Source organism: Eretmochelys imbricata, chromosome 2, assembly GCF_965152235.1.
Source record: "Eretmochelys imbricata isolate rEreImb1 chromosome 2, rEreImb1.hap1, whole genome shotgun sequence".
NCBI lineage: Eukaryota > Metazoa > Chordata > Testudines > Cheloniidae > Eretmochelys > Eretmochelys imbricata.
In genome coordinates, this window is record NC_135573.1 from 35,536,270 (window position 1) to 35,560,658 (window position 24,389).

Consider the following 24,389-nt stretch of genomic DNA (forward strand, 5'->3'; position numbering starts at 1 on the left):
GCTGGAGCAGATTGGTGCTTTATTTAGTCCAGTATCCTATTTCTCACAGTGACCTACTACAAGATGCTTCAAAGAAAACTGCAAGAAACCCCACATGAATAATTAATGAATAATCCTCCCTAGAAGGCAAGTTCCTTCCTAACTCCATGCAGATAGTGGTTGATTTATGTCTGAAGTATGAGTGTTTGTGTCCCCACCAAAAAAAGATTTTTTTTCCATATAAAAAAGATATTTCCATGTAACTATCTAATCTTTCTGGAATACAGCCATGCTTTTGCAGTTGCTATCTTGCGGCAATGAGTTCCAGAGGTTAAATGTGGACTGTTTAAAAATGTGTTTCCTGAATCAATCCTAAATTAGTTGTCAGTGAATGTTTCCTTATTTGTGCACTATGTATGAGAGAGGATGAATAAGAGTACCTGATTTGTTTTCCCTGCACCTCATGTCCCCTCTTAGTCTTTCCCTATCTAAAATAAATGGTCCCAGTCTTTTCAATCATTTTGTATTTTTGCCTTTCCTAATTATTTTTGTTGCCTCTCTCTGAATCCCTTCTATTTCTGCTACCTTTTTTAGATAGGGTGACCAAAACTGAACCTAGTATTCCAGGTGGGGCTGTTCCACTGATTTATACAAAAAGCATTATAATTACTGTTTTAAACGGAGGTTTCCATTCAATTGTCCACATTGAGATGGAAGTCTTTTACTGAGTGTTACAGTTAAGGAAGAACCCAGCAATGTGTTTCTTCCAGCCTGTATTACTCTACATTCCTCAACACTGAATTTCATTTGCCATTGTGAAGCCCATCATTTACCTTTTATTAGGTCTTTCTGAGGTCTCTCATAGTCCTCTCTAATCATGACTTACCTAGCTAACTTTGCATCATCTGTGAGTTTTGCCACTTCCCCGGGTTATCCCCTTTTTCAATTGAAAAATGCATTTAAAAATACGTTTAAAGTAATTTTGGTGTCCCACAGGACTCAGGTTTTTAAACTGATGCTGTTCTGTATTGGAGGTACAATAATTCAAAGGCATCCTTTCTGTATCCCTTGTTGTTCTGCTGATATTTGGATTTATTTTGCCAACTCATCAGACCCTGGAAAAACATATCCACTTTGATTTATGTGTTTCTGGCACTCTTCTCCCTGTTTCATGTACCAGCTGGTTACAGACGTTCAATGATGCAGGAATGCTGCAGACTCTCAAACCTTTAGTGCAGTGTGGGGCCTGTGTAACGATCTAATTTGTTTAGTCTTAGTTTCCTGTGTTTCTTCTGAATGCCTGGTTGGGACCTCAGTCCTCAGCCCTACTTCATTACTTGGCCCTTTACATCTGTGACACACCTAAGCAGAAAATTAACGTCCTATTTGATGGAAACCAAATAGGTCTCTGCACCATCACACTCTAAACTCAGATTTCATACAAGATGAGTCTTAAATTGCATATAGATTTTCAATGCATGGACAAAGGTGGGCATAGAGAGGAAAATTTGATTCTGAAGATATACAAGATGTATCAACATTATGGAGAAGGAGGAGTGAGAGGAACCTTTCTTCACTGATGGCTAAATAACTGCAACTCCTGTGGTTTCAGGCTGCTCTAGCAGGAGGCACTACTATGATCATCGACTTTGCAATGCCTCAGAAAGGCTGTTCCCTTGTTGAAGCCTATGACACATGGAGGAACTGGGCAGATCCTAAAGTCTGCTGTGATTATGCACTGCATGTGGCAGTTACATGGTGGAGCAGCAAGGTAGATACAATAGTGTGTTAACGCTATATTGATTTCTGAATGTTAAGTTGAATTATTCATGACTAGATTTCAGATGTAAAGTGTAACTTGCTAACATAAGTAAAATGTATAAATACTTACCTGTGTTTGCAAAGGCCTTCAGTAGTATTGCCTTGGTCTGTGAGAGATCTCCAGGAAAACCCCATTCATTCTTGTGTATACTGGGCCTTACCAAGAGAAGTGCTAAGACCCTGATGATCACCTAAAATTTCCATTGATTTCAACGGGACTTTCAGGAATTTTGCATTTCTTAGAACGAAACCCATTCTTTGGGATCATATAGAATATGAGGTGCTATATTAATAATGGTATGATACTAATATTAAATACTAGAATATGGTTCTTCTAGTTCCAATTTTTAACTCCTCAAATTACACACTGAGACCTTAGTCCTGTAACATCCCAGGCATGGGATTCTGTGCACTGAGCACTTAATGCGTTGGTCACAACTTTGTAATTGTATAAAAGGTATAAAATAAATTAGCCAGTAAAACTTAATGCATGAGCCTTAGAAGCTCAGCCTTAGGACCGTAGAAATACATTGAAAATACCATTGACGCTGGCTAAGTGTAAATTAGTGAACGGCCCTGGTTTTATATTTATAATTCCATTCATTTTGTTCTGTAGTCTTGGGCTGCATAAATGCATTTAATTTATCAAGAAAAATGGAAGTCCCTACATTTTTCAAACAGAAAGGGAAAGCTAGGCAAACCAGATGAAGACAAGTACATATGTCATGCCCTTTTGTTATGCCACCAGCTCCTCATGCTCTAGCAGCTACTGCATCTAATTCTAATTTAATGCAACAGAAAACTTAAATTCTTGAGAATTCCTTTACCAGATCCTAGAGTTTAGAGAAAGCAGACCTATTAGTTTGTCATCTCCACTGCCGCCCGTCCCACCATACTTATATGAATATAGCAAGTGTGCTAAATGTTTGACATCTCTGATCTCAGAGCGAATGTTCTAATATTTTTATCCAGTTAAGAAGTCTTTCTTGGATTTAATGGGTCTCATAGGTTCCCTGGAATAGACCCACCCAGATGTTAGAGATCATAGTTAATGATCATTTAATAATAATCCTCAGAGGATTGCAAAGCACCATGCAAACTAACAATCAGAAGTATTGTATTATCTTAATTTTATTGAGCAGTTAATGCTCCAACCCCGCAACTGGTTACATGTGGGCAAATCCCTGCACCTATGCAGAACCCCGTGGTTCCCCCCATGCAGAATCAATTGCAGGCTCAGGGTCTAAATGACTTGTCCAAGGTCCCAGGAAGTCTGTGTCAGTTCTGATAATAGAACCCAGGTGTCTGGAGGTTCAGCACTGTTCCTTATCTATGACACTGCCTTACATCACTATATGAAAACCATTTTAGTGGGTGACCAAGACCAAGCAAAGTGATACTGTCATGTGTCTCCTCCTAATAACACAGATTGCAATTTATCAGGCATATTCAGGTCCGTGGGGAAGGAAAGGCTTCCCAGACTGGCATATACCCTGGAATAATGGAGAGGGGGGCAAGAGGGGCTTCCCAGATGGGCACATATGTGGATATTGGCGAGAGGGGTTTCCCAGATGGGGCATATTCCCTCCCTCTCTCCCCTCCAGATCCAGGGTCTCTTCCAAATTCTGTAATTTAGCTGTTTTCAACCTAAATATAAATTGACATTTCAGCTATCTGCAAAACACACAGGGACTGGGTCTGGAAATCCTCACTTGGTTGCCCTCACTCTCCCAAGTTCCCTGGTGGCCTAGCAGCTATGACAGGCTTATGCCTTTAAACCAGTACATTTAACAGACCACACTACATGGGGGGTCATTCTTCCTATTTGCTTCTGTCTTGTGTCAGTCCAGAATCTGCTAACTTCCCAAGCTGCCTGGAAAGAAGTTACCTGTAAATCCCAACAGTAAAATTCAACCTGCCCACAAAACAAATTAAAAAAAGCAAGCTGAAGTTTTTAAAGCACCAGCCTGTGAGAACCCCTTGGTTACCATGGAGAGGGTTGGGGGCTTAGAAGACGCCTCTGGATCCAGTTAGTACTTAGGGCAGGGAACACAGGGGTATGAAACGTGACTCCCTTGCGGCTCCGGGATATACTGTTAGTGATCAGGACTTTTGATTCTACCGAGCCCAGAGATCCCATGACCTGGGATCCATGCAAGAGACAAAGGAGGCTTCTATGTAGATAATGATTCGAGAATTGGAACAAAATATCCCAAATGACTGAATATTACATAGCCCCCAGGTCACATCCCTAAAGAGCAGAAACCTTTTCCTTGTCAGTCATTCCAGATTTGTCCTTACTCTTTGAGTGCCAGAGATTGATTCCCAGCAGGGACAAAGCAGGTTTAGCATCTAGTCTGAAAGATCTAAACTCCCGGATCAAAACTTGCCCAGACCTACACTCTGACCTTTTGCGAGAGAGAAATTGAATACTAATTAGCATACGGTGCAGAGCTCTTTCTACAAATTCCAGGCTCTTTGCACCACTTTCTTTGGTAAAAAGTCCAGTCTTTGAAAATCCTTTGTGTATTGGACATCTGTATGTGTGTATATGTAGTTTGTGAAGCACTTTGCTATAAAAGGAGCTATGTAAATTGGTCTGAAATATTTTACTTTCCATGCTTGCTTGGTCTGAGTAAATTTTTTCTTGATGGGAAAGTAAAATATCATTGGGTTGTTCATTATCCTGATCTCCTCATGGCAGTTTAGCAAGGCTGATAGAAGGGGAAAAGATAATTATATTTTTCATAGCTGCATTGTGGGAATTGTTGACACTGTTTTTCTTTCAGGTTAAGGAAGAAATGAGAATTCTTGCTAAAGACAAAGGGGTCAACTCCTTCAAGATGTTTATGGCTTATAAAGATCTGTATATGGTTGGAGACAGTGAACTGTATGCAGCTTTTTCCCAGTGTAAGCACATTGGAGCCATTGCTCAGGTGCATGCAGAGAATGGGGATTTGATTGCAGAGGTAGGTGTTGGATGCAATGATTTAAAATTTGGAAGTCAAAAGTACTGACATGTCCCCCATTCCCACACTACCTGGCTGCCTTATGTCTTTACAGTTATGTAGGAAGTGCTATTATCCCCATTTTACTTATGGGGAATTGAGGTTAAGTGACTTGCCAGAAGTCTCTGTGGTAGATCAGGGAATTAAAGCCAAGTGTTCTGAATGCTACGCTAGTGTCCTAACCAGCGGGCCCATTTGATTTTGGATAGGTGCTTGATGATGCCAAGTAGCCTACATAGTGCAAAGTAATCATCAAATTCTTTTTAGGGCCTGACCCAGACACCTTTGAAATCAACAGGAGTCTTTCTATTGACTTTGGTGAGCTTTAAACCAGGCCCTTAATGTTTCTGAATTTCTTTTAAGCATGTCAGATAAACCACTGTGCATGAACATGAAGGCTAATGTTGTGTTTGTTTATTGTATATGTAGTTTAGCTCCCTTAAGTAGTTAGTGGGTTGTGCTTATATGCATAAAGTGAAAAGCGCTGAGCAGGGCCAGGAATATGTGATAGGGTGAGAAATGATCCTTCTATAATGAGAGTATTACCACACAGCTGCCAAGAAGAGTGAGCACAGAAGAGCAGGAGTGAGGTCAGTGGGAGGAACACATGGCTAAGTGCTTCAGTGGCATGATGAGGCTAGGACTTAACTCCAGGTTTTCAGAGTTTCTTCAACTACTCTAGCCAAAGATACTTCAATAGACTCCCGAGTCCCTCAATAGGGAATGCATTTGTCACTAAACTACAAACCAGTGAGTGTTTAAGCTCTTGTAACACAATGACAATTATAATACTTTGTGCTCACCTAGACCCTTTTCATCCCTAAACCCCAAAGTACTTTACACAGGTAGTTAGGTATCTTTATAATGTGGGTAAGTATCTGTACTACTGATTGGTCCACTCAGGCATATAGATGTTCAGGGTGGGCTTTTCAAAAGCAGCTAAGCATCTTTGAAAGCCAGTGGCACTTGTGCTCCTAAGTCACTTAGGCATTTTTTAAATTGCACTCCTAAATATCGGAGTCTGACCTTTGACTTCAATGGGAGCAGAAGTAGGCCAGTGCTGAGTGCTCTTGAAAATCCCATCCTAAGTGAATTGCCCAGTGTCACGCAGGAAGTCGGTTGCAGCATCTGGATTAGAACCCAGATCAGCTGACAGCTCAGTTGGCCAAACCACTGCTGCACTTATATAATTAATGCTGCTAATTAAAGCAACACTAACATATATGCATTCTTGTGTGGTCTGTAGGGTGCAAAGAAGATGTTAGCACTGGGGATAACTGGCCCTGAGGGACATGAACTGAGTCGTCCTGAAGAGGTGGAAGCAGAAGCGACACTGAGAGCAATCACCATAGCAAACTTGGTGAACTGCCCTCTTTATGTAGTTCATGTAATGAGCAAATCTGCAGCAAAGGTGATAGCTAATGCACGAAGAGAAGGTAACTGTCCTATGGCACGTTCATGCTTGGTCCAGAGCATGAGAGTAATGGTCATGCTTGTTGAAGGATGGTCGCAGGAAGGTGTCTTAGCTGGCTCCTCAGCTGGGGTTTCTGTCAGGGGCTGAGGGTGAGGATGATAGTTGGGAGGGTGGGTAAGGGCATTTTAAACTGCTGCTGGAAGGGAGAGAAAGACAGTGGCTCCGAGCAGTGTATAGAGGTTGAGTGTACTTGTCCTCTGTGTGTTAAACATATGCGGCTGGTTACTGCTATGTCATGGCACAGAGATATAAAAATACTGTGACTTTCTGAGTCAGCTGCTGCTTTAATAAAAATAAAATAGTTCGTTTAATTGCAAGAGGGAAAATCTCTCTTTAATTTTCACTATCTACTTGGTATATGAGGAATTCCAATAGCAGGAAACAGGAGCATTTGAGGGTAGCCTGGACATTAACTTCATGCTGCCCTTGTGTACAAAAGCTTTAGTCTGGCCCTTGCACTGATGCTCTGAATTATTAGTGCACTTGGTTTTTAATCAAGTTGTGGGATGTCACATACATGCTGGCGAACGCCAGTGTTTGAAAAAGTGCTCGCTAATTTTGGGTGCCCAACTTGAGGAACCACATGCCACTGGGCTAAAGTGTGTGTGTGGGGGGGTGGGGGGGCACTGTCTCCCCTGTCATTTTCTTCACTTTTAAACAAAGTTCAAAAAATGACTCAAACCAAAACATGTCAGTCAACAGGATGTGAAACTTTTCCAACCTTTTGGATTCACCAAAAATTTTGAAGGATTTTGGTTTTAGTTTGACCTGAATTAAATTATTTTCCAGATTTTCTGACCTGCCAGCAAACTGAAAAATCAGCTGTTCACACAGCTCTAACCATGATGGAAGGGGCCCAAATCTTTATGGATTACTAGCCTTTTCAGATCCCACTTGGCTTCCCTCTTGATCCAACTTGATCCATGTATGCCTCAGTTTCCCTGCCTATACATTTTGGCTACCAGCCTACCTTATAGGCTTGATTAATTTCTTTAAAGTGTTTTGAGATAGTGGATGAAGGTTCCATAGAAGTGCACAGTAATATTGTTACAAATAGGATTAAAGTAATGTTTACCCACATCCTGTTTTGAAGTAGACATACTGGAGATAGCCAATGTATTATGGTATTCTAATAAGATTCTGTCTTATTGATTCAAATATGTAAAGGAATCTTTTACCTGTATCTTATTTAGCAGCAAAGATTATCAATACTGTGCTAAACTAGATTTGTCCACTAGGTGACACTCCTGGTAGTAATGTGGAATCTAACTTGCTGTATGCCTTTGCAAATTCATTCAGTCAAGTGGTATCAGAATCAAATATAAGAAACTGCAAAATCAGTCAAAATATCCATCTGAAAGCAGAAATTTTGACAAGCAAATGTAAAGGCCTGATGACAGGAAACGCTGTGTCAGTACAGAAGTCTGTAATGCTGGCAAAACCTATAACACTTATAAAGTCTCCTTCATGTTATATGACAGGTTTCAGAGTAACAGCCGTGTTAGTCTGTATTCGCAAAAAGAAAAGGAGTACTTGTGGCACCTTAGAGACTAACCAATTTATTTGAGCATGAGCTTTCGTGAGCCACAGCTCACTTCATCAGATGCATCGGATGCATCCGATGAAGTGAGCTGTAGCTCACGAAAGCTCATGCTCAAATAAATTGGTTAGTCTCTAAGGTGCCACAAGTACTCCTTTTCTTTTCATGTTATATGTATGTCCTGGAGTCCATGTAGGATTACTGGTGACTAGGCACAAAGAACAAACTGATTGCATTCTGCTCCCTGCTACCCTGAAGAAATCTGGAATTACTTCATTCAGTTGCTCCAGGCTTACATGAGAGAAATGAGGTCTGGCCTACACTTAAAAAGTTTTACGGGAAAAACTTTTACTTCAGTTGGACGTGTGGGTTTTTTGACTGAAATAGTTTGTACCAGTAAAAGCCCCAGTGTGGGTAGTGGTATAAAGGTGACTGGTATAGCTTATTCCGCTTCCCCTACAGAATAGCTATACCAATATACAGTAAGTACTTTGTTTCTGGTATAACTGTGTCCATGTTTTATGGGGGTGGGGGGAGAACCACAAGAGTTAAAGCACAAACCTTTCTAGTGTAGATAGGGCCTGAGAGTGGATTTTGACCAATTAAAAAATCCAGCCGCCTGAATTTTTAAAAGATTGATCCAAAAACAACATACCAAAATTGGCCAAATTATAAACAGAATGTCACTGTAGAATAAGAAGATTGCTGGACTAAACATACAGAACAAAGCCCTTAAAGACCACCCCAGCTAAGGCTCAGTTGACAGGTCAGATTAGGCTCTGAATTGCAGATGTGTGAATCACACTTCTGAAAATGGGACTTAAGCTGTCACTTACATGCTTCTGAAAATTTTATCCCAATAAACAACGTGCAAGGATCAAATCTTCAAGTGTGACATGATTTCAGCTGATGGGTCTCAAGATTATGCCTCTCCTTGAACTGCAGAGAGATTTGACAATAAATCTGAAGCAGGCAGTGAGTTTAGGGATAGACCAGTTCGTGGGGAAGCAGCCAGTGCCGGCTCAGCTAAATGTTTAGTGAAGAGACAACTAAAAACCTATTTTCAAAGAGACCTGACTCCAGAGTACAGCGAAAGCAGTCAAAAAGACCGGAAGGGGCTTGCTTCCTGCTTAGTATTTTTATTAAATACAAGAAAATGTGACAAAATGCAATGGTATTATGGGTCTGATCTGTCACGGCACTACCCAGTATAGTGTCTTTAGGCACAAGCAGGTTGAATTACTAGAGCCTTCCCTCAGAATGTCCTTGCTTGTTGGTTTAAGGCAGTTTCTAATATTATTTTACCACTAAATCCAGTGAGTCATGGTCAGAATGAAATGCAAGAAATAGTAAAATCAGCAAAAATGTCCAAATTTAACCTGGCAAAGTTGCAGCATGCTAGACTCAAGGCCATTACTGAAAATGAATCTGCAGGTTTATGCTCTTTGCCACTCATGGGAGCGCCTCAGGTTATGTTCTGATTGCAGAAACTTCATCATGAGTGATGATACATGAGCCAGAAAGAACCAGCTTGACTCATGCATCCCAGAGGGTGCTGGGCTAAGAAATGAAAACATCTATGCACTTGTAAACACTGAAACTCTGATATGGAACTATTGGCAGACAATCACAGAACCCCCCAGTGCCGTTTTTGCAGGCTTTTTTCCACAGTATTTCACGGTGAAGTTCACTCTAGGAGGAATTCTTTCCTCTGCTGCTGAGCCAGCCCCAGCAGGAGAGAATTCCCCCAGCACAGGCATTGCGTAAGCACTGCCGCCACAAGACCCAGGGTAGGTGGCATGGTGAGCGTGGGAGAGGAGTGTTGCAGGTTGAAGGTGTAGGTGGAACTGCCTCCCACAGGCAGCTGAAGACAGGCTGCTGTAACCTCAGCAGACCCTCAGAAATGTCTGTTACGTTGGGAGGCCCCTGCGGCCTAAAGTCACATTACCACCTGCTCCCCACCCACCCACCTGAACCATGGATGTGAATTTTGTGCTGTGTCTCTTAGAAGGCAGTGCAGAATCCCGTCCTTTAAAGTTTGAAAATAAATGGACATAATGAAAAGGATCTACTGCTTAGGTCTTGGAAGAGAGTCCTGGGGTTCCCATCCCATTGAAGAGAGGGAAGAGCATCTTTGCGAGCAGGCTGGCTAACCTAGTGAGCGGATCACTGCGGACTACGTGGCTCTGGGAAGAAGGATAAAGGAGTTTGAGGCGCAAGTAGTGTTCTTGTCCATCCTCCCCGTGGAAGGAAAAGGCCTGGGTAGGGACCGTCGAATCGTGGAAGTCAACGAATGGCTACGCAGGTGGTGTCGGAGAGAAGACTTTGGATTCTTTGACCATGGGATGGTGTTCCATGAAGGAGGAGTGCTGGGTAGAGACAGGCTCCATCTGACGAAGAGAGGGAAAAGCATCTTTGCAAGCAGGCTGGCTAACCTAGTGAGGAGGTCTTTAAACTAGGTTCACTGGGGGAAGGAGACCAAAGCCCTGAGGTAAGTGGAAAAGCGGGATACCGGGAGGAAGCAGAGGCAGGAACGTCTGTGAGGGGAGGGCTCCTGCCTCATACTGAGAATGAGGGGCGATCAGCAGGTTATCTCAAGTGCTTATATACGAATGCACAAAGCCTTGGAAACAAGCAGGGAGAACTGGGAGGTCCTGGTGATGTCAAGAAATTATGACGTGATTGGAATAACAGAGACTTGGTGGGATAACTCACATGACTGGAGTACTGTCATGGATGGATATAAGCTGTTCATGAAGGACAGGCAGGGCAGAAAAGGTGGGGGAGTAGCACTGTATGTAAGGGAGCAGTATGACTGCTCAGAGCTCCGGTATGAAACTGCAGAAAAACCTGAGTGTCTCTCTATTAAGTTTAGAAGTGTGAGCAACAAGAGTGATGTAGTGGTAGGAGTCTGCTAGAGACCACCGGACCAGGGGGATGAGGTGGATGAGGCTTTCTTCCGGCAACTCGCAGAAGCTACTAGATCGCATGCCATGGTTCTCATGGGTGACTTTAATCTTCCTGATATCTGCTGGGAGAGCAATACAGCGGTGCATAGACAATCCAGGAAGTTTTTGGAAAGCGTAGGGGACAATTTCCTGGTGCAAGTGCTAGAGGAGCCAACTTGGGGGGGGGAGCTTTTCTTGACCTGCTCCCTCAGGGAATGGATGGGTAGGATCCTCTGGGGGACTAACATGAAGGGGAAAGGAGTCCAGGAGAGCTGGCTGTATTTCAAGGAATCTAATCGCCTTTTATCATGAGATTACTGGTTCTGTGGATGAAGGGAAAGCAGTGGATGTATTGTTTCTTGACTTTAGCAAAGCTTTTGACACGGTCTCCCACAGTATTCTTGTCAGCAAGTTAAGGAAGTATGGGCTGGATGAATGCACTATAGGGTGGGTAGAAAGCTGGCTAGATTGTCGGGCTCAACGGGTAGTGATCAATGGCTCCATGTCTAGTTGGCAGCCGGTGTCAAGTGGAGTGCCCCAGGGGTCAGTCCTGGGGCCGGTTTTGTTCAATATCTTCATAAATGATCTGGAGGATGGTGTGGATTGCACTCTCAGCAAATTTTCGGACGATACTAAACTGGGAGGAGTGGTAGATACGCTGGAGGGGAGGGATAGGATACAGAAGGACCTAGACAAATTGGAGGATTGGGCCAAAAGAAATCTGATGAGGTTCAATAAGGATAAGTGCAGGGTCCTGCACTTAGGACGGAAGAATCCAATGCACCGCTACAGACTAGGGACCGAATGGCTAGGCAGCAGTTCTGCGGAAAAGGACCTAGGGGTGACAGTGGACGAGAAGCTGGATATGAGTCAGCAGTGTGCCCTTGTTGCCAAGAAGGCCAATGGCATTTTGGGATGTATAAGTAGGGGCATAGCAAGCAGATCGAGGGACGTGATCGTCCCCCTCTATTCGACATTGGTGAGGCCTCATCTGGAGTACTGTGTCCAGTTTTGGGCCCCACACTACAAGAAGGATGTGGATATATTGGAGAGAGTCCAGCGAAGGGCAACAAAAATGATTAGGGATCTAGAACACATGACTTATGAGGAGAGGCCGAGGGAGCTGGGATTGTTTAGCCTGCAGAAGAGAAGAATGAGGGGGGATTTGATAGCTGCTTTCAACTACCTGAAAGGGGGTTCCAAAGAGGATGGCTCTAGACTGTTCTCAATGGTAGCAGATGACAGAACGAGGAGTAATGGTCTCAAGTTGCAGTGGGGGAGGTTTAGATTGGATATTAGGAAAAACTTTTTCACTAAGAGGGTGGTGAAACACTGGAATGCGTTGCCTAGGGAGGTGGTGGAATCTCCTTCCTTGGAAGTTTTTAAGGTCAGGCTTGACAAAGCCCTGGCTGGGATGATTTAACTGGGAATTGGTCCTGCTTCAAGCAGGGGGTTGGACTAGATGACCTTCAGGGGTCCCTTCCAACCCTGATATTCTATGATTCTATGAATCCCTGTTGAGGTTACAGGGACAAACCATCCCGATGAGTCGAAAGAATAGTAAATATGGCAGGCGACCAGCTTGGCTTAACGGTGAAATCCTAGCGGATCTTAAACATAAAAAAGAGGCTTACAAGAAGTGGAAGGTTGGACATATGACCATGGAAGAGTATAAAAATATTGCTTGGGCATGTAGGAATGAAATCAGGAGGGCCAAATCGCACGTGGAGCTGCAGCTAGCAAGAGATGTCAAGAGTAACAAGAAGGGTTTCTTCAGGTATGTTGGCAACAAGAAGAAAGCCAAGGAAAGTGTGGGCCCCTTACTGAATGAGGGAGGCAACCTAGTGACAGAGGATGTGGAAAAAACTAATGTACTCAATGCTTTTTTTGCCTCTGTCTTCACTAACAAGGTCAGCTCCCAGACTGCTGCGCTGGGCATCACAACATGGGGAGTAGATGGCCAGCCCTCTGTGGAGAAAGAGGTGGTTAGGGACTATTTAGAAAAGCTGGACGTGCACAAGTCCATGGGGCCGGACGAGTTGCATCCGAGAGTGCTAAAGGAATTGGCGGCTGTGATTGCAGAGCCATTGGCCATTATCTTTGAAAACTCGTTGCGAACGGGGGAAGTCCCAGATGACTGGAAAAAGGCTAATGTAGTGCCAATCTTTAAAAAAGGGAAGAAGGAGGATCCTGGGAACTACAGGCTAGTCAGCCTCACCTCAATCCCCGGAAAAATCATGGAGCAGGTCCTCAAAGAATCAATCCTGAAGCACTTACATGAGAGGAAAGTGATCAGGAACAGTCAGCATGGATTCACCAAGGGAAGGTCATGCCTGACTAATCTAATCACCTTCTATGATAAGATTACTGGTTCTGTGGATGAAGGGAAAGCAGTGGATGTATTGTTTCTTGACTTTAGCAAAGCTTTTGACACGGTCTCCCACAGTATTCTTGTCAGCAAGTTAAAGAAGTATGGGCTGGATGAATGCACTATAAGGTGGATAGAAAGTTGGCTAGATTGTAGGGCTCAAGGGGTAGTGATCAATGGCTCCATGTCTAGTTGGCAGCCGGTGTCAAGTGGAGTGCCCCAGGGATCGGTCCTGGGGCCGGTTTTGTTCAATAACTTCATAAATGATCTGGAGGATGGTGTGGATTGCACTCTCAGCAAATTTGCGGATGATACTAAACTAGGAGGAGTGGTAGATATGCTGGAGGGCAGAGATAGGATACAGAGGGACCTAGACAAATTGGAGGGATTGGGCCAAAAGAAATCTGATGAGGTTCAATAAGGATAAATGCAGGGTCCTGCACTTAGGACGGAAGAACCCAATGCACAGCTACAGACTAGGGGCCGAATGGCTAGGCAGCAGTTCTGCAGAAAAGGACCTAGGGGTGACAGTGGACGAGAAGCTGGATATGAGTCAGCAGTGTGCCCTTGTTGCCAAGAAGGCCAATGGCATTTTGGGATGTATAAGTAGGGGCATAGCGAGCAGATCGAGGGACGTGATCGTTCCCTTCTATTCGACATTGGTGAGGCCTCATCTGGAGTACTGTGTCCAGTTTTGGGCCCCGCACTACAAGAAGGATGTGGATAAATTGGAGAGAGTCCAGAGAAGGGCAACAAAAATGATTAGGGGTCTGGAACACATGACTTATGAGGAGAGGCTGAGGGAACTGGGATTGTTTAGTCTGCAGAAGAGAAGAATGAGGGGGGATTTGATAGCTGCTTTCAACTACCTGAGAGGTGGTTCCAGAGAGGATGGTTCTAGACTATTCTCAGTGGTAGAAGAGGACAGGACAAGGAGTAATGGTCTCAAGTTGCAGTGGGGGAGGTTTAAGTTGGATATTAGGAGAAACTTTTTCACTAGGAGGGTGGTGAAACACTGGAATGCGTTACCTAGGGAGGTGGTAGAATCTCCTTCCTTAGAAGTTTTTAAGGTCAGGCTTGACAAAGCCCTGGCTGGGATGATTTAATTGGGAATTGGTCCTGCTTCGAGCAGGGGGTTGGACTAGATGACCTCCTGAGGTCCCTTCCAACCCTGATATACTATGATTCTATGATCTTCTTCTCTTTGTGTCTTTCTCCTCCTCTCTTTGCCTAACTCCATAATGCAATTAGATAAATGGGACTGGAAGCTTAAAACTCCGCAAGCCAAAGACGAAGCAATAATGAGAAAAATAACATTCACCAGTATGTGACAAAGCAAAGCAAATTGAGCCAATGGGAGAAGATTACTAATATCTGTGTCCTGAGAGATGCTGAAACCATCTGGTAATGGGTGTAACTGGAGAACAAAATTAGAGCAGCACTAGAAGCCATTCACTAGTTAATAGTTGCAGGCATATCGGGATTGATCAAAGCTTAAAAATGGTCATAGAGCATTTTTGTATACCTAATCCTCACAGAGCAATTGAGGAATAATGGTACAACATCTGCTGAGAATGTAAGTTAAAAGAATGCCAATCAGCAAAGAAAGGCACTGCTTGCATGTCTGAAAACTTGAGCCCCTCTTGAACAGGTGGCACCACATTAGCTGGAAATTGAATGAATGGGATGCGTTTAGTGCCTTTCATTGTCATCTCACAGGCTTTCACAAATAAATGAATTACACACCGGTAATGCAATAACTGTCTGTGCAAATAAAACAGTCCCACAGACATCAGAATCTGGCTATTGAGATCTAGCTTGTTGATGAGACTATGCCTTATCCCTTTCAGAAGGTGTGAGTGGACATTTAATTTCCACTGGGAGAGCTACAAGCAGAGGTTGCCTTTGAGAGGAGACCTTAAATTGGGGTAGCACTTGTCACAGTGCAACATCCTTCCCTCATACTGCACAATGCTGTCAACACTGGATAATAACTCATGCCCTTGAGATGGGAACTTTCCCAACAATCTTGTGGCCCAGAGAAAAATGATAGAAATTGAGCCATGCAATTGTCTGTGTGGATACTGTACCCTGTTTGTAGTAATACATCAATTTACTCTGTGGCATACCTTCACCAATATGGGTCCAAGCTCTTTGACAGCCATCACAGCATGAATGTATGTATCTATCATACTTCTGTGATAGTACATATACTTGTACAGAACACATACTTATGATTAGAGCTGGGCTTTTCTGTCCCACAATTTTTTCCCCATTCTGCATCACAGAGGGAGGAGAGGTGGGACGAGAGAAAAGAAAGTTATAGGCTGGTGGTTAGGAGACTCATGTGGGACATGGGAGTCTGGAGTTCAAGTGCCCTGTTCTGAACCTGAGTCCCCCACATCCCAGGTCTGTGCCCAAACCCCTGGGCTATCCAATGTCTCTCTCTGGCTTTGAGCAGAATTTCCATCCTGTACCTGAAAAACCTTCCCCCACAAGAGTTTTGGTTTTGACACATTGTGATTTTTTTTAATGAAAAATGATTACATCCAAAAATTCCTGACCAGTTCTCCTTATAGTCGGTAGTATCTGAGCACCTCACAACCTTTATTGTATTTCTTCTCCCACATCCGCTCTGAGACAGGACAGTGCTATTATCCCCGTTTTGCAGATGGAAATCTTCAAGGCACAGAGCGAGTGAGTGCTTTTCCCTGAGATGACACAGGAAATCTGTGGTAAAGTAGAGAACTGGACTAGAGTCCCCTGAGCCCGAGCCCAAGCCCAGTGCCCTAACCACTGGACCATCCTTCCTTCCTTCCTTCCTTCCTTCCTTCCTTCCCTGCACTTTCCATGCCAAGTGTGATGGTTAAAAATCATGATAAGCCTGCAAAGTGTCACTGCATACAAGCCTGCTAATAAACAAATCCTACATCCTTCAGTCTAGCTGTCAGGTGTAGATGTGCTGTGGCATTCTCATGTACAAATAAAATACTGAACCAAACAGAGGACCAGTGTTTAGAAACCTCATGTGTTCAAACCTTGTAGTCCTGTTTTACTGTGGCTCATATCAAAGCATGCAGATAGCTCTCCACGAGAGATACAGTTATAGTTCATTAAGTTTCTATTAAGCTTTGTAGGTGCACCCATGAAGGTTCATTAATTCCCCAGCAGTGGGATACCAGTCACCCCACAAAAAGGGCAAGTATAGTATTGTGCCAGCAACTACTGAGTTCAATCCTGGCTCTGACGCTGAAACCTTCAGTGATCTTGGGAGAGTTGCTTAGCCATTTTTGCCTTATTTACCACATTTGCAAAATAGGGTTAGTAAAACATACTTATCTCCTTCATAAGGGTATGGTGAGGATTATTTAGTTTATGCTTTTAAAGTGCTGTATATAGATACATAACAAGTATTACTGTTTATTCCTTTAAACAGGCTGTAGGGCAGCTGCAGAGCAGAATGAAATTCTCACGCACCAGGGAACATAGCCAGTCGCACGTGGAACCATTATGATATTTTGGGCAGCCTGGTTTCAGTTAACCAGCTGTAATGTTACTGACTCCAGATATATTGCATCTTTGATTTCAATATTCTGTCATAGAGGTTCACCAGAACTAGGGCCTTATCAGTGAATGTGCAGTGCTAATACCAGTGAAAGTCATCTAAAATTATCTGATCTCATTTAAGTTTTTGATAATGCTTGTTATTTTATTTTTTTCCATTGATTGTGTGGTGAATTAGCCACTCTGTAATCATGGTTGATGCTAGCAGCTTTTAGTAACAATTTTATTTTCAAGCTCCAACATTGCCACCTTCCCCAGAAAGAAACATTCCCCCTGAAATTTCATATGATACATTTGGGTAGAATTTTCCTGTGAGGCTTTTTTGTTTTTTTGTTAAAAGACTTTTAAAGTTACAGTGATTAAAAATGTCCCTGTGGTTGACCAGAAGTTTTCTTAGCTTTTTTAGCTCAACATCTCTCCAAAATTACTCCAAGTTAGTTTTGTTCTCTTGATTGCCTGTTACACAATTGTAGTTCAGACAGTTAAAAATGTAAACTTGGAAGGTCTCTCTCTATACACCTATACCACCACATAATTGACACATTTTATAATACCAAGAAGAACAATCATTCCAAATTTATTTATCCCACTATGAGGAAACTTCCAGACCTCTGATATAATTTAATATAACCTGGGACTATGTTCCTTTTGAAATGTCTTCTACACACGAAGCAAACAATACAAAAAAATCAATACTAGTATATCTGACAGAAATATAATTGAAAAAGCTTTCCCAAGCAACATAAGAAAACATAGCAGAGGATGATCAATAATATATTCACAACGGAGACACTGTATTGCAGTTTACATGTTGTATTCTACTGTACCTTAGTGTCTAGTTTAAGATGACAGAGACTATACATGTTTTTTCAAACTTAAATCCACCATCTTCAGGAAGAGCAGGGAAAAGAAACTACAAAACCAGCATTTTACAGTATTTGTTGCCTTAAATGCTTTTTAATGATTATATTAACTTGTCATGTTTGTTTTTCAGGGAAGGTAGTATATGGGGAACCTATTGCTGCTAGTCTTGGTACAGATGGCACTCACTACTGGCATAAAGAATGGCATCACGCCGCAGGACATGTCATGGGACCTCCACTGAGGCCAGACCCTTCAACACCTGATTTCCTCATGAATTTACTAGCCAAGTAAGCAGACTAAAAAGCAGTGACAAGTCCTGCTGTATTGTGTATGGGACCTATTAGATGATTTATTAAAGGGTCACAGCTACAGCACTTCTGTATTCAAATAAATAAATAAAGTTGCTAGCAAAGCAGTAATGGGGCAGCAAGGCTGCACATTGGCAGGTGTAATCAGTGGCAGGATCTGTAACCACACCTTGGGATGCCCAGCTCCTTAGCTGACCCTTTTGGTTAGCAGGAGTTTGAACCCTGCATCAAACTGCTGAGTAAATTCTGCTGACTCATTGTGCCAGTTAGGGCTTGTTCACTCCAGCGGCATGACCCTCTATTCAGAAGGAAGTAGGAGCAGAGACTGGGGTGTCCCGCAGGAACCCTTAGGAAACCAGCCATGAGGAGAATGCTTAAGCTGAGACTTTATTGGTGACTGAAACAACAAAGTAAGAAGAAGGGAATTAATTTGTCATCCTCAAGAAGGGAATTAATTTGTCATTCTGCAGTATTTGCAGATCATAGACTCATAGAAGATTAGGGTTGGAAGAGACCTCAGGAGGTCATCTAGTCCAATCCCCTGCTCAAAGAAGGACCAGACCCAACTAAATCATCCCAGGAGGGCTTTGTCAAGATGGGCCTTAAAAACCTCAAAGGATGGAGATTCCACCACCTCCCTAGGTAATCCATTCCAGTGCTTCACCACCCTCCTAGTGAAATAGTGTTTCCTAATATCCAACCTAGACCTCCCCCACTGCAACTTGAGACCATTGCTCCTTGTTCTGTCATCTGCTACCACAGAGAACAGCCTAGCTCTATCTGCTTTGGAACCCCCACTTCAGGTAGTTGAAGGCTGTTATCAAATCCCCCCTCATTCTTCTCTTCTGCAGACTAAACAATCCCAGTTCCCTCAGCCTCTCCTCATAAGTCATGTGTCACAGACCCCTAATCATTTTCGTTGCCCTCTCTCCAATTTATCCACATCTTTTCTGTAGTGGGGGGCCCAAAACTGGACACAATATTCCAGGTGTGTGGCCTCACCGGTGCCAAATAGAGGGGAATAATTACTTTCCTCGATCTGCTGGCAATGTTCCTGCTAATGCAGGCCAATATGCCATTAGCCTTCTTGGCAACAAGGGCACACTGTTGACTGATATCCAGCTTTTCATCCACTGTAATCCCCAGGTCCTTTCCTGCTGAACTGCCGCTTAGCCAGTCGGTCCCCAGCCTATAGCAGTGCATGGGATTCTTCCATTCTAAGTTCAGGATTCTGCACTTGTCCTTGTTGAACCTCATCAGATTTCTTTTGGCCCAATTCTCTAATTTGTCTAGGTCCCTCTGTATCCTATCCCTACCCTCCAGCGTATCTACCTCTCCCCCCAGCTTAGTGTCATCTGTGAACTTGCTGAGGGTGCAATCCATTCCATCATCCAGATCATTAATAAAGATGTTGAACAAAACCAGCCCCAGGACCGACCCCTGGGGCACTCCACCTGATACTGGGTGCCAACTAGACATGGAGCCGTTGATCACTACCCGTTGAGCCCAACAATCTAGCCAGCTTTCTAGCCACCTCATAGTCCATTCATCTAATCCATACGTCTTTAACTTGCTGGCAAGAATACTGTGGGAGACCGTATCAAAAGCTTTGTTAAAGTCAAGGTATATCATGTCCCCTGCTTTCCTCATAGCCACAGAGCCAGTTTTCTCATCATAGAAGGCAATCAGGTTGGTCAGGCATGACTTGCCCTTGGTGAATCCATGTTGACTGTTCCTGATCACCTTCCTCTCCTCCAAGTGCTTCAAAATGAATTCCTTGAAGACCTGCTACATGATTTTTCCAGGGACTGAGGTGGGGGTGACTGGGCACTATATTTGCCTTTTTCCAATTGTCCAGGACCTCCCCCGATTGCCACGAGTTTTCAGAGATAATGGCCAATGGCTCTGCAATCACATCAGCCAACTCCCTCAGCACCCTTGGATGCACTGCATCTGACCCCATGGACTTGTGTATGTCCAGCTTTTCTAAATAGTCCTTAACCTGTTCTTTCACCACTGAGGGCTGCTCACCTCCTCCCCAAACTGTGCTGCCCAGTGCAGCAGTCTGGGAGCTGACCTTGTCTGTGAAGAGCAAGGCAAAAAAAGCATTGAGTACTTCAGCTTTTTCCACATCATCTGTCACTTGGTTTCCTCCCCCCTTCAGTAAGGGTCCCACACTTTCCCTGACCACCTTCTTGTTGCTAACATACCTGTAGAAATGCTTCTTGTTACCCTTCATATCCTTTGCTAGCTGTAACTCCAATTGTGCTTTAGCCTTCCTGATTATGTTCCTGCATGCTCAAGCAATATTTTTATACTCCTCCCTAGTCATCTGCCCAAGATGTGGGGCCTGATTCTTTTCTCATTGACACTGGTGCATATGAAGAGTAACACCATTGAACTTCAATAACACTGGTGTAAAATTAGCATGAGAGCAGAACCAGTCCCTTTGGTTGAGGCAAAGTGGGGATGCTACCTGCACACAGAAGGCCTTTGAAATATCTAAAACAAAGCATAGAAAAGTTGGATGTGGGTATGGGAGGAGAGAACTGCATTGCAGAGGAGGGCTGGATGTCTCTACTTGGAAGAAGTTACTCTTCATGGGGGCAAGGAACTGAACTCAGATTGGCAGGGTTAGCTGCTCTTTTCAGGAGGGATAGCTGGGCATGGCCAGCCTTCCCACAAGCTCTCATGTCCATAGGAGTGTGATGGCATACTTCACTTCATGGCATATCTTGTTTCTTTATAGTGGTGACCTAACTGTGACAGGAACTGACAACTGCACTTTCGACATCTGCCAGAAAGCCCTGGGGAGGGATGATTTCACCAAGATCCCCAATGGGGTGAATGGTGTAGAGGACAGGATGTCTGTCATATGGGAAAAAGGAGTGGTGAGTATTTTTTCCTCATGATTAAGCTGATGTTGGAGCAGAAAAATCCACCCTGTACCCCCAACAAAAGCTAAAATAACTTCTTAAAAATACTAGCTTCCCAGATCCCTTAGAGTAGCTATTACGGCACCTGGTTAGATGAAGCAGCAAAGACCCAAATGCAATTTTTGGTAACGCATTTTCAATTCCCATTGACTCCAGGATCCAGTGCCCTCAAAGGAGGTGCTCAGCACCTCTCAGGATCAGGCCCTTTGGACTATAACCAAAAACAGAAGCTGAAAGCTAGCAGTCACATTTTTCAAACATTTATGGGTAAAGCTAGAAATCTAAATAAGTGACCTGGCTTTCAGAAGTGTTGATTATCTACCACACGCTGAGTGAGTTGGCACTGGAATGTAGAACACTCTGACCAATTCAGTACTATTAAAGGCTCTAGAGAACACTGGTTTAATTGAATTTGAATTGAACTCCTTTTACCTGGTGAATCTGAATTTCATGCTGGTAATGTACATGCAAAATATATTAATTTATCACTTAAGAAATGCCCACGCCCCCTCTCTCTATTGAGTATGATCTATTTTGTTATCCTGGACTTGGGATGCAAAGCAAATATACATCTTATACACTCTGGGTGGTATTCTGCCCTGATTTACACTCTGTGTAACGTCAGGGGGATTCCCAAGGGCGTAAATCAGGACAGAATTTGCCTCCAGATTTACTATGCAAGTGAGTCATGAAACACACCTACCATTTGCTGCTTTTGAAAGTGTAACAGTGTGGTCAAAGTAACTTTTCTGGAAAGATCACCAAATGGGACTTAGTCATGACAGCTCTCTCTTTTCATACTTGTAGAATGGTATGCTGATTTTTTTATAGCTAAAACTTTTCTCCTTCCAGAGCACCAGTGCAATTAAGGCTGTCACAATTTCTTTCCTTTCATTTCTCTCCCCACCATTCTATACCGGGGTGGGCAAACTTTTTGGCCCAAGGGCCACATCTGGGTATGGAAATTGTATGGTGGGCCATGAATGTTCACGAAATTGGGGTGCGCGAGGGGGTGAGGGCTCTGGCTGGAGGGGGGTATGGGTTCTGGTGTGGGGCTAGAAATGAGCAGTTCAGGGTGTGGGAGGGGCTCCAGGCTGGGGCAGGGGAGGTGGGGGGCGGTGGTGGATGAGGGCTCCTGCTGGAGGTGCAGGCTCTGGGGTGGGGCTGAGGATGAGGGGTTTGGGGTGTAGGAGGGTGCTCTGGGTTGGGACTGAGGGATTCAGAGGGTGGGAGGGGGATCAGGGCTGGGGCAGGGGGTTGGGGTGGGGGAAAGGTGGTTCAGGGGTGCAGACTCTGAGTGGTTGGCTTTGAGATCAGATCCATTACTCTTTGAAGTACCACTTTTGGAAAGTTAAAAGAAAATTATTGTATCAAACTCAGCTAATGTACATTACAATGTGTGTGTCAATGTCATGATATTCATGTTTAATTTAAACTCATCAATACAGCACAGATAGTTATTGAAAAGATTGGTGTGTTGTTAGCTGAGACCTCTACACCACTCAGCCATGTGGTTTTGATTACAGGAATTTATTTCCTTCCTTCCGGACAAAATTAATGTTTTTGCTTCTATGTACTGTTTTGCAGCACAGTGGTAAAATGGATGAAAACAGATTTGTAGCTGTTACCAGCACAAATGCAGCTAAGATCTTTAACCTTTACCCGAGGAAGGGAAGAATTGCTGTGGGTTCTGATGCTGACATCGTTATTTGGGACCCAAAAGCTACAAGGTATGGTCTGAGTAATCCAATCTTGTCCGTTCAGCCTTTTATGTGGAAAAGGAAATATGAAAGCATTTTGTAGTGCAATAAGTCCCCACGGTGGGGTGAAAGAAGGTCTTATTTTAACAGCACTGCACATAAATTATTTTCAGGTTATTTGGCACTTACAGTAGTGTATCTAAACAGACGTCTTTGATGTCTGGACAGACTGTAAATGTTTTTCTGGACTGCTGACCTTATAGAAAAACAACAAGCTTTGTACATTATACTAAATACCCGTGTGTCTGAAGAGTAAAACTAACTAATGGAGTGCTAAACTCTATTATACAGTTCAATCACAAGGTGGCGCTGGGTGTCAAATGCTGTATGTAAGCTAACCTTAGCCAAACCTGTCAGAGCATTAAAAGACCTTATGGTGAACACATCTGAAGTGTATCTCTGAGAAGGAAGCTTTGTAATCCATGTATATCTGATACAGAAGCCTGACCGGCTAGTAGCAGCCAGGCATCCAACTCTAAACAAGAAGTACATGACACTAACCACACTGAGACCTCTGTGTAACTATGATCCATGCTGGCTAAGTTCAGCATCCCACCAGTGCAAGAAGACGGGAACAGGAAACAAGCATCCCTGGCTTCCCTGCGAAGGGCTCTAGCACAATCCTAATCCTTGAACTCAAGGAAAGTGCGAGGGGTGCTCTGGGTTAGTGCCTAGTCTAAGAAGGTGGAGACCAGGCCTCATTCTGCCCCTGCCCCAACCAGTTAAGTTAGTGTCACCCACTGGTGAGTGTACGTTATAAGTTCTTTGCCACGGGTTTCAGTTCCAACTACAAAGGTGCAGTTTTTCTGTGGGTATCTTTTCAGTCAGCAAGGCTCTGCTTCCTTATTTGGACAGATGAATTTTAAGTTCAGAAAATGCATTTTTTGTTTAGGATCTGATCCTGCTCCTGTTGCATGGGATGGGAGCTTTGCCTTTGACTGTAACAGGAGCAGAATTGAGCCCATACAGTGGTTTGTGAGATGAGTACATTACTAAAGCTATGTCTACACTAGTACTTTTGTCGGTGAAACTTTTGTCAGTCAGGAATGTGAAATAAACATCCCCCTGACCGACATAAGTTTCACTGACAGCAGGCCTGGCTCTACATTTTTTGCCTCCCCAAGCAGCAAAAAAAAAAAAAAAACCCCACCAAAAAACCCCCCAAACCTGCTGAATACGCCGCCGCCGTAGAGAACAGGAGGGAGCTGCGGCCGAATTGCCGCCGCGGGAAACAACGGAGAGGGGCTGCCGCCGGGGATACTGCCGGAGTGCTACCCCAAGAACAGCCGGAGTGCCGCCCGTTCAGCAGCGCCGCCCCAGGCACCAGCTTGCTTAGCTGGCGCCTAGCGGCGGCCCTGACTGACAGACACGCCGACGTGGACAGTGCTATGTCAGTGGGAGACGCTCTCCCACCAATGTGGCTACTGCCGCTCATTGATGGGTGGTTTAATTATGCCGACGGGAGAGCTCTCTCCCCTTGGTATAGAGCAGCTACACGGGAGACCGTATAGCCGAGCAGCTGCGGCAGTATAGCTGTGCTGCTTTAAGGTCTGTAGTGTAGACACAGCCTAAGTATATAGGTGATGCTAATTCTCACTGGTAGCATCTTTATATGTTTCACCAAAAATCCTAAAGAGGGCACACACAACCTACTGGAAAAATGAAGCTAGCTGACAGCCTTCAACCATCTGAAATATTACGCACAGCCAGCCTCACGAGCTTTGTTGCATTTTGGCAATGATTTGAAATTTCATAAGAGCTGCGTTCTTCTTATTTATTAATAAATGTTAGACGCTGGTCCATTTGAAACAAAATCATT

General features: G+C 43.7%; 1 protein-coding gene across 1 annotated transcript in view; it reads left to right on the plus strand.

The window, feature by feature from the left end:
- Positions 1-24,389, plus strand: part of DPYS (dihydropyrimidinase) — a 45,302-nt gene that overhangs the window by 11,868 nt on the left and 9,045 nt on the right. Inside the window, exons 2-7 of the mRNA XM_077808665.1 lie at positions 1,592-1,750; positions 4,590-4,769; positions 6,055-6,244; positions 17,697-17,853; positions 20,624-20,765; positions 22,398-22,540. Coding sequence (XP_077664791.1) covers positions 1,592-1,750; positions 4,590-4,769; positions 6,055-6,244; positions 17,697-17,853; positions 20,624-20,765; positions 22,398-22,540 — 971 coding nt within the window. The remainder of the gene's footprint in view (positions 1-1,591; positions 1,751-4,589; positions 4,770-6,054; positions 6,245-17,696; positions 17,854-20,623; positions 20,766-22,397; positions 22,541-24,389) is intronic.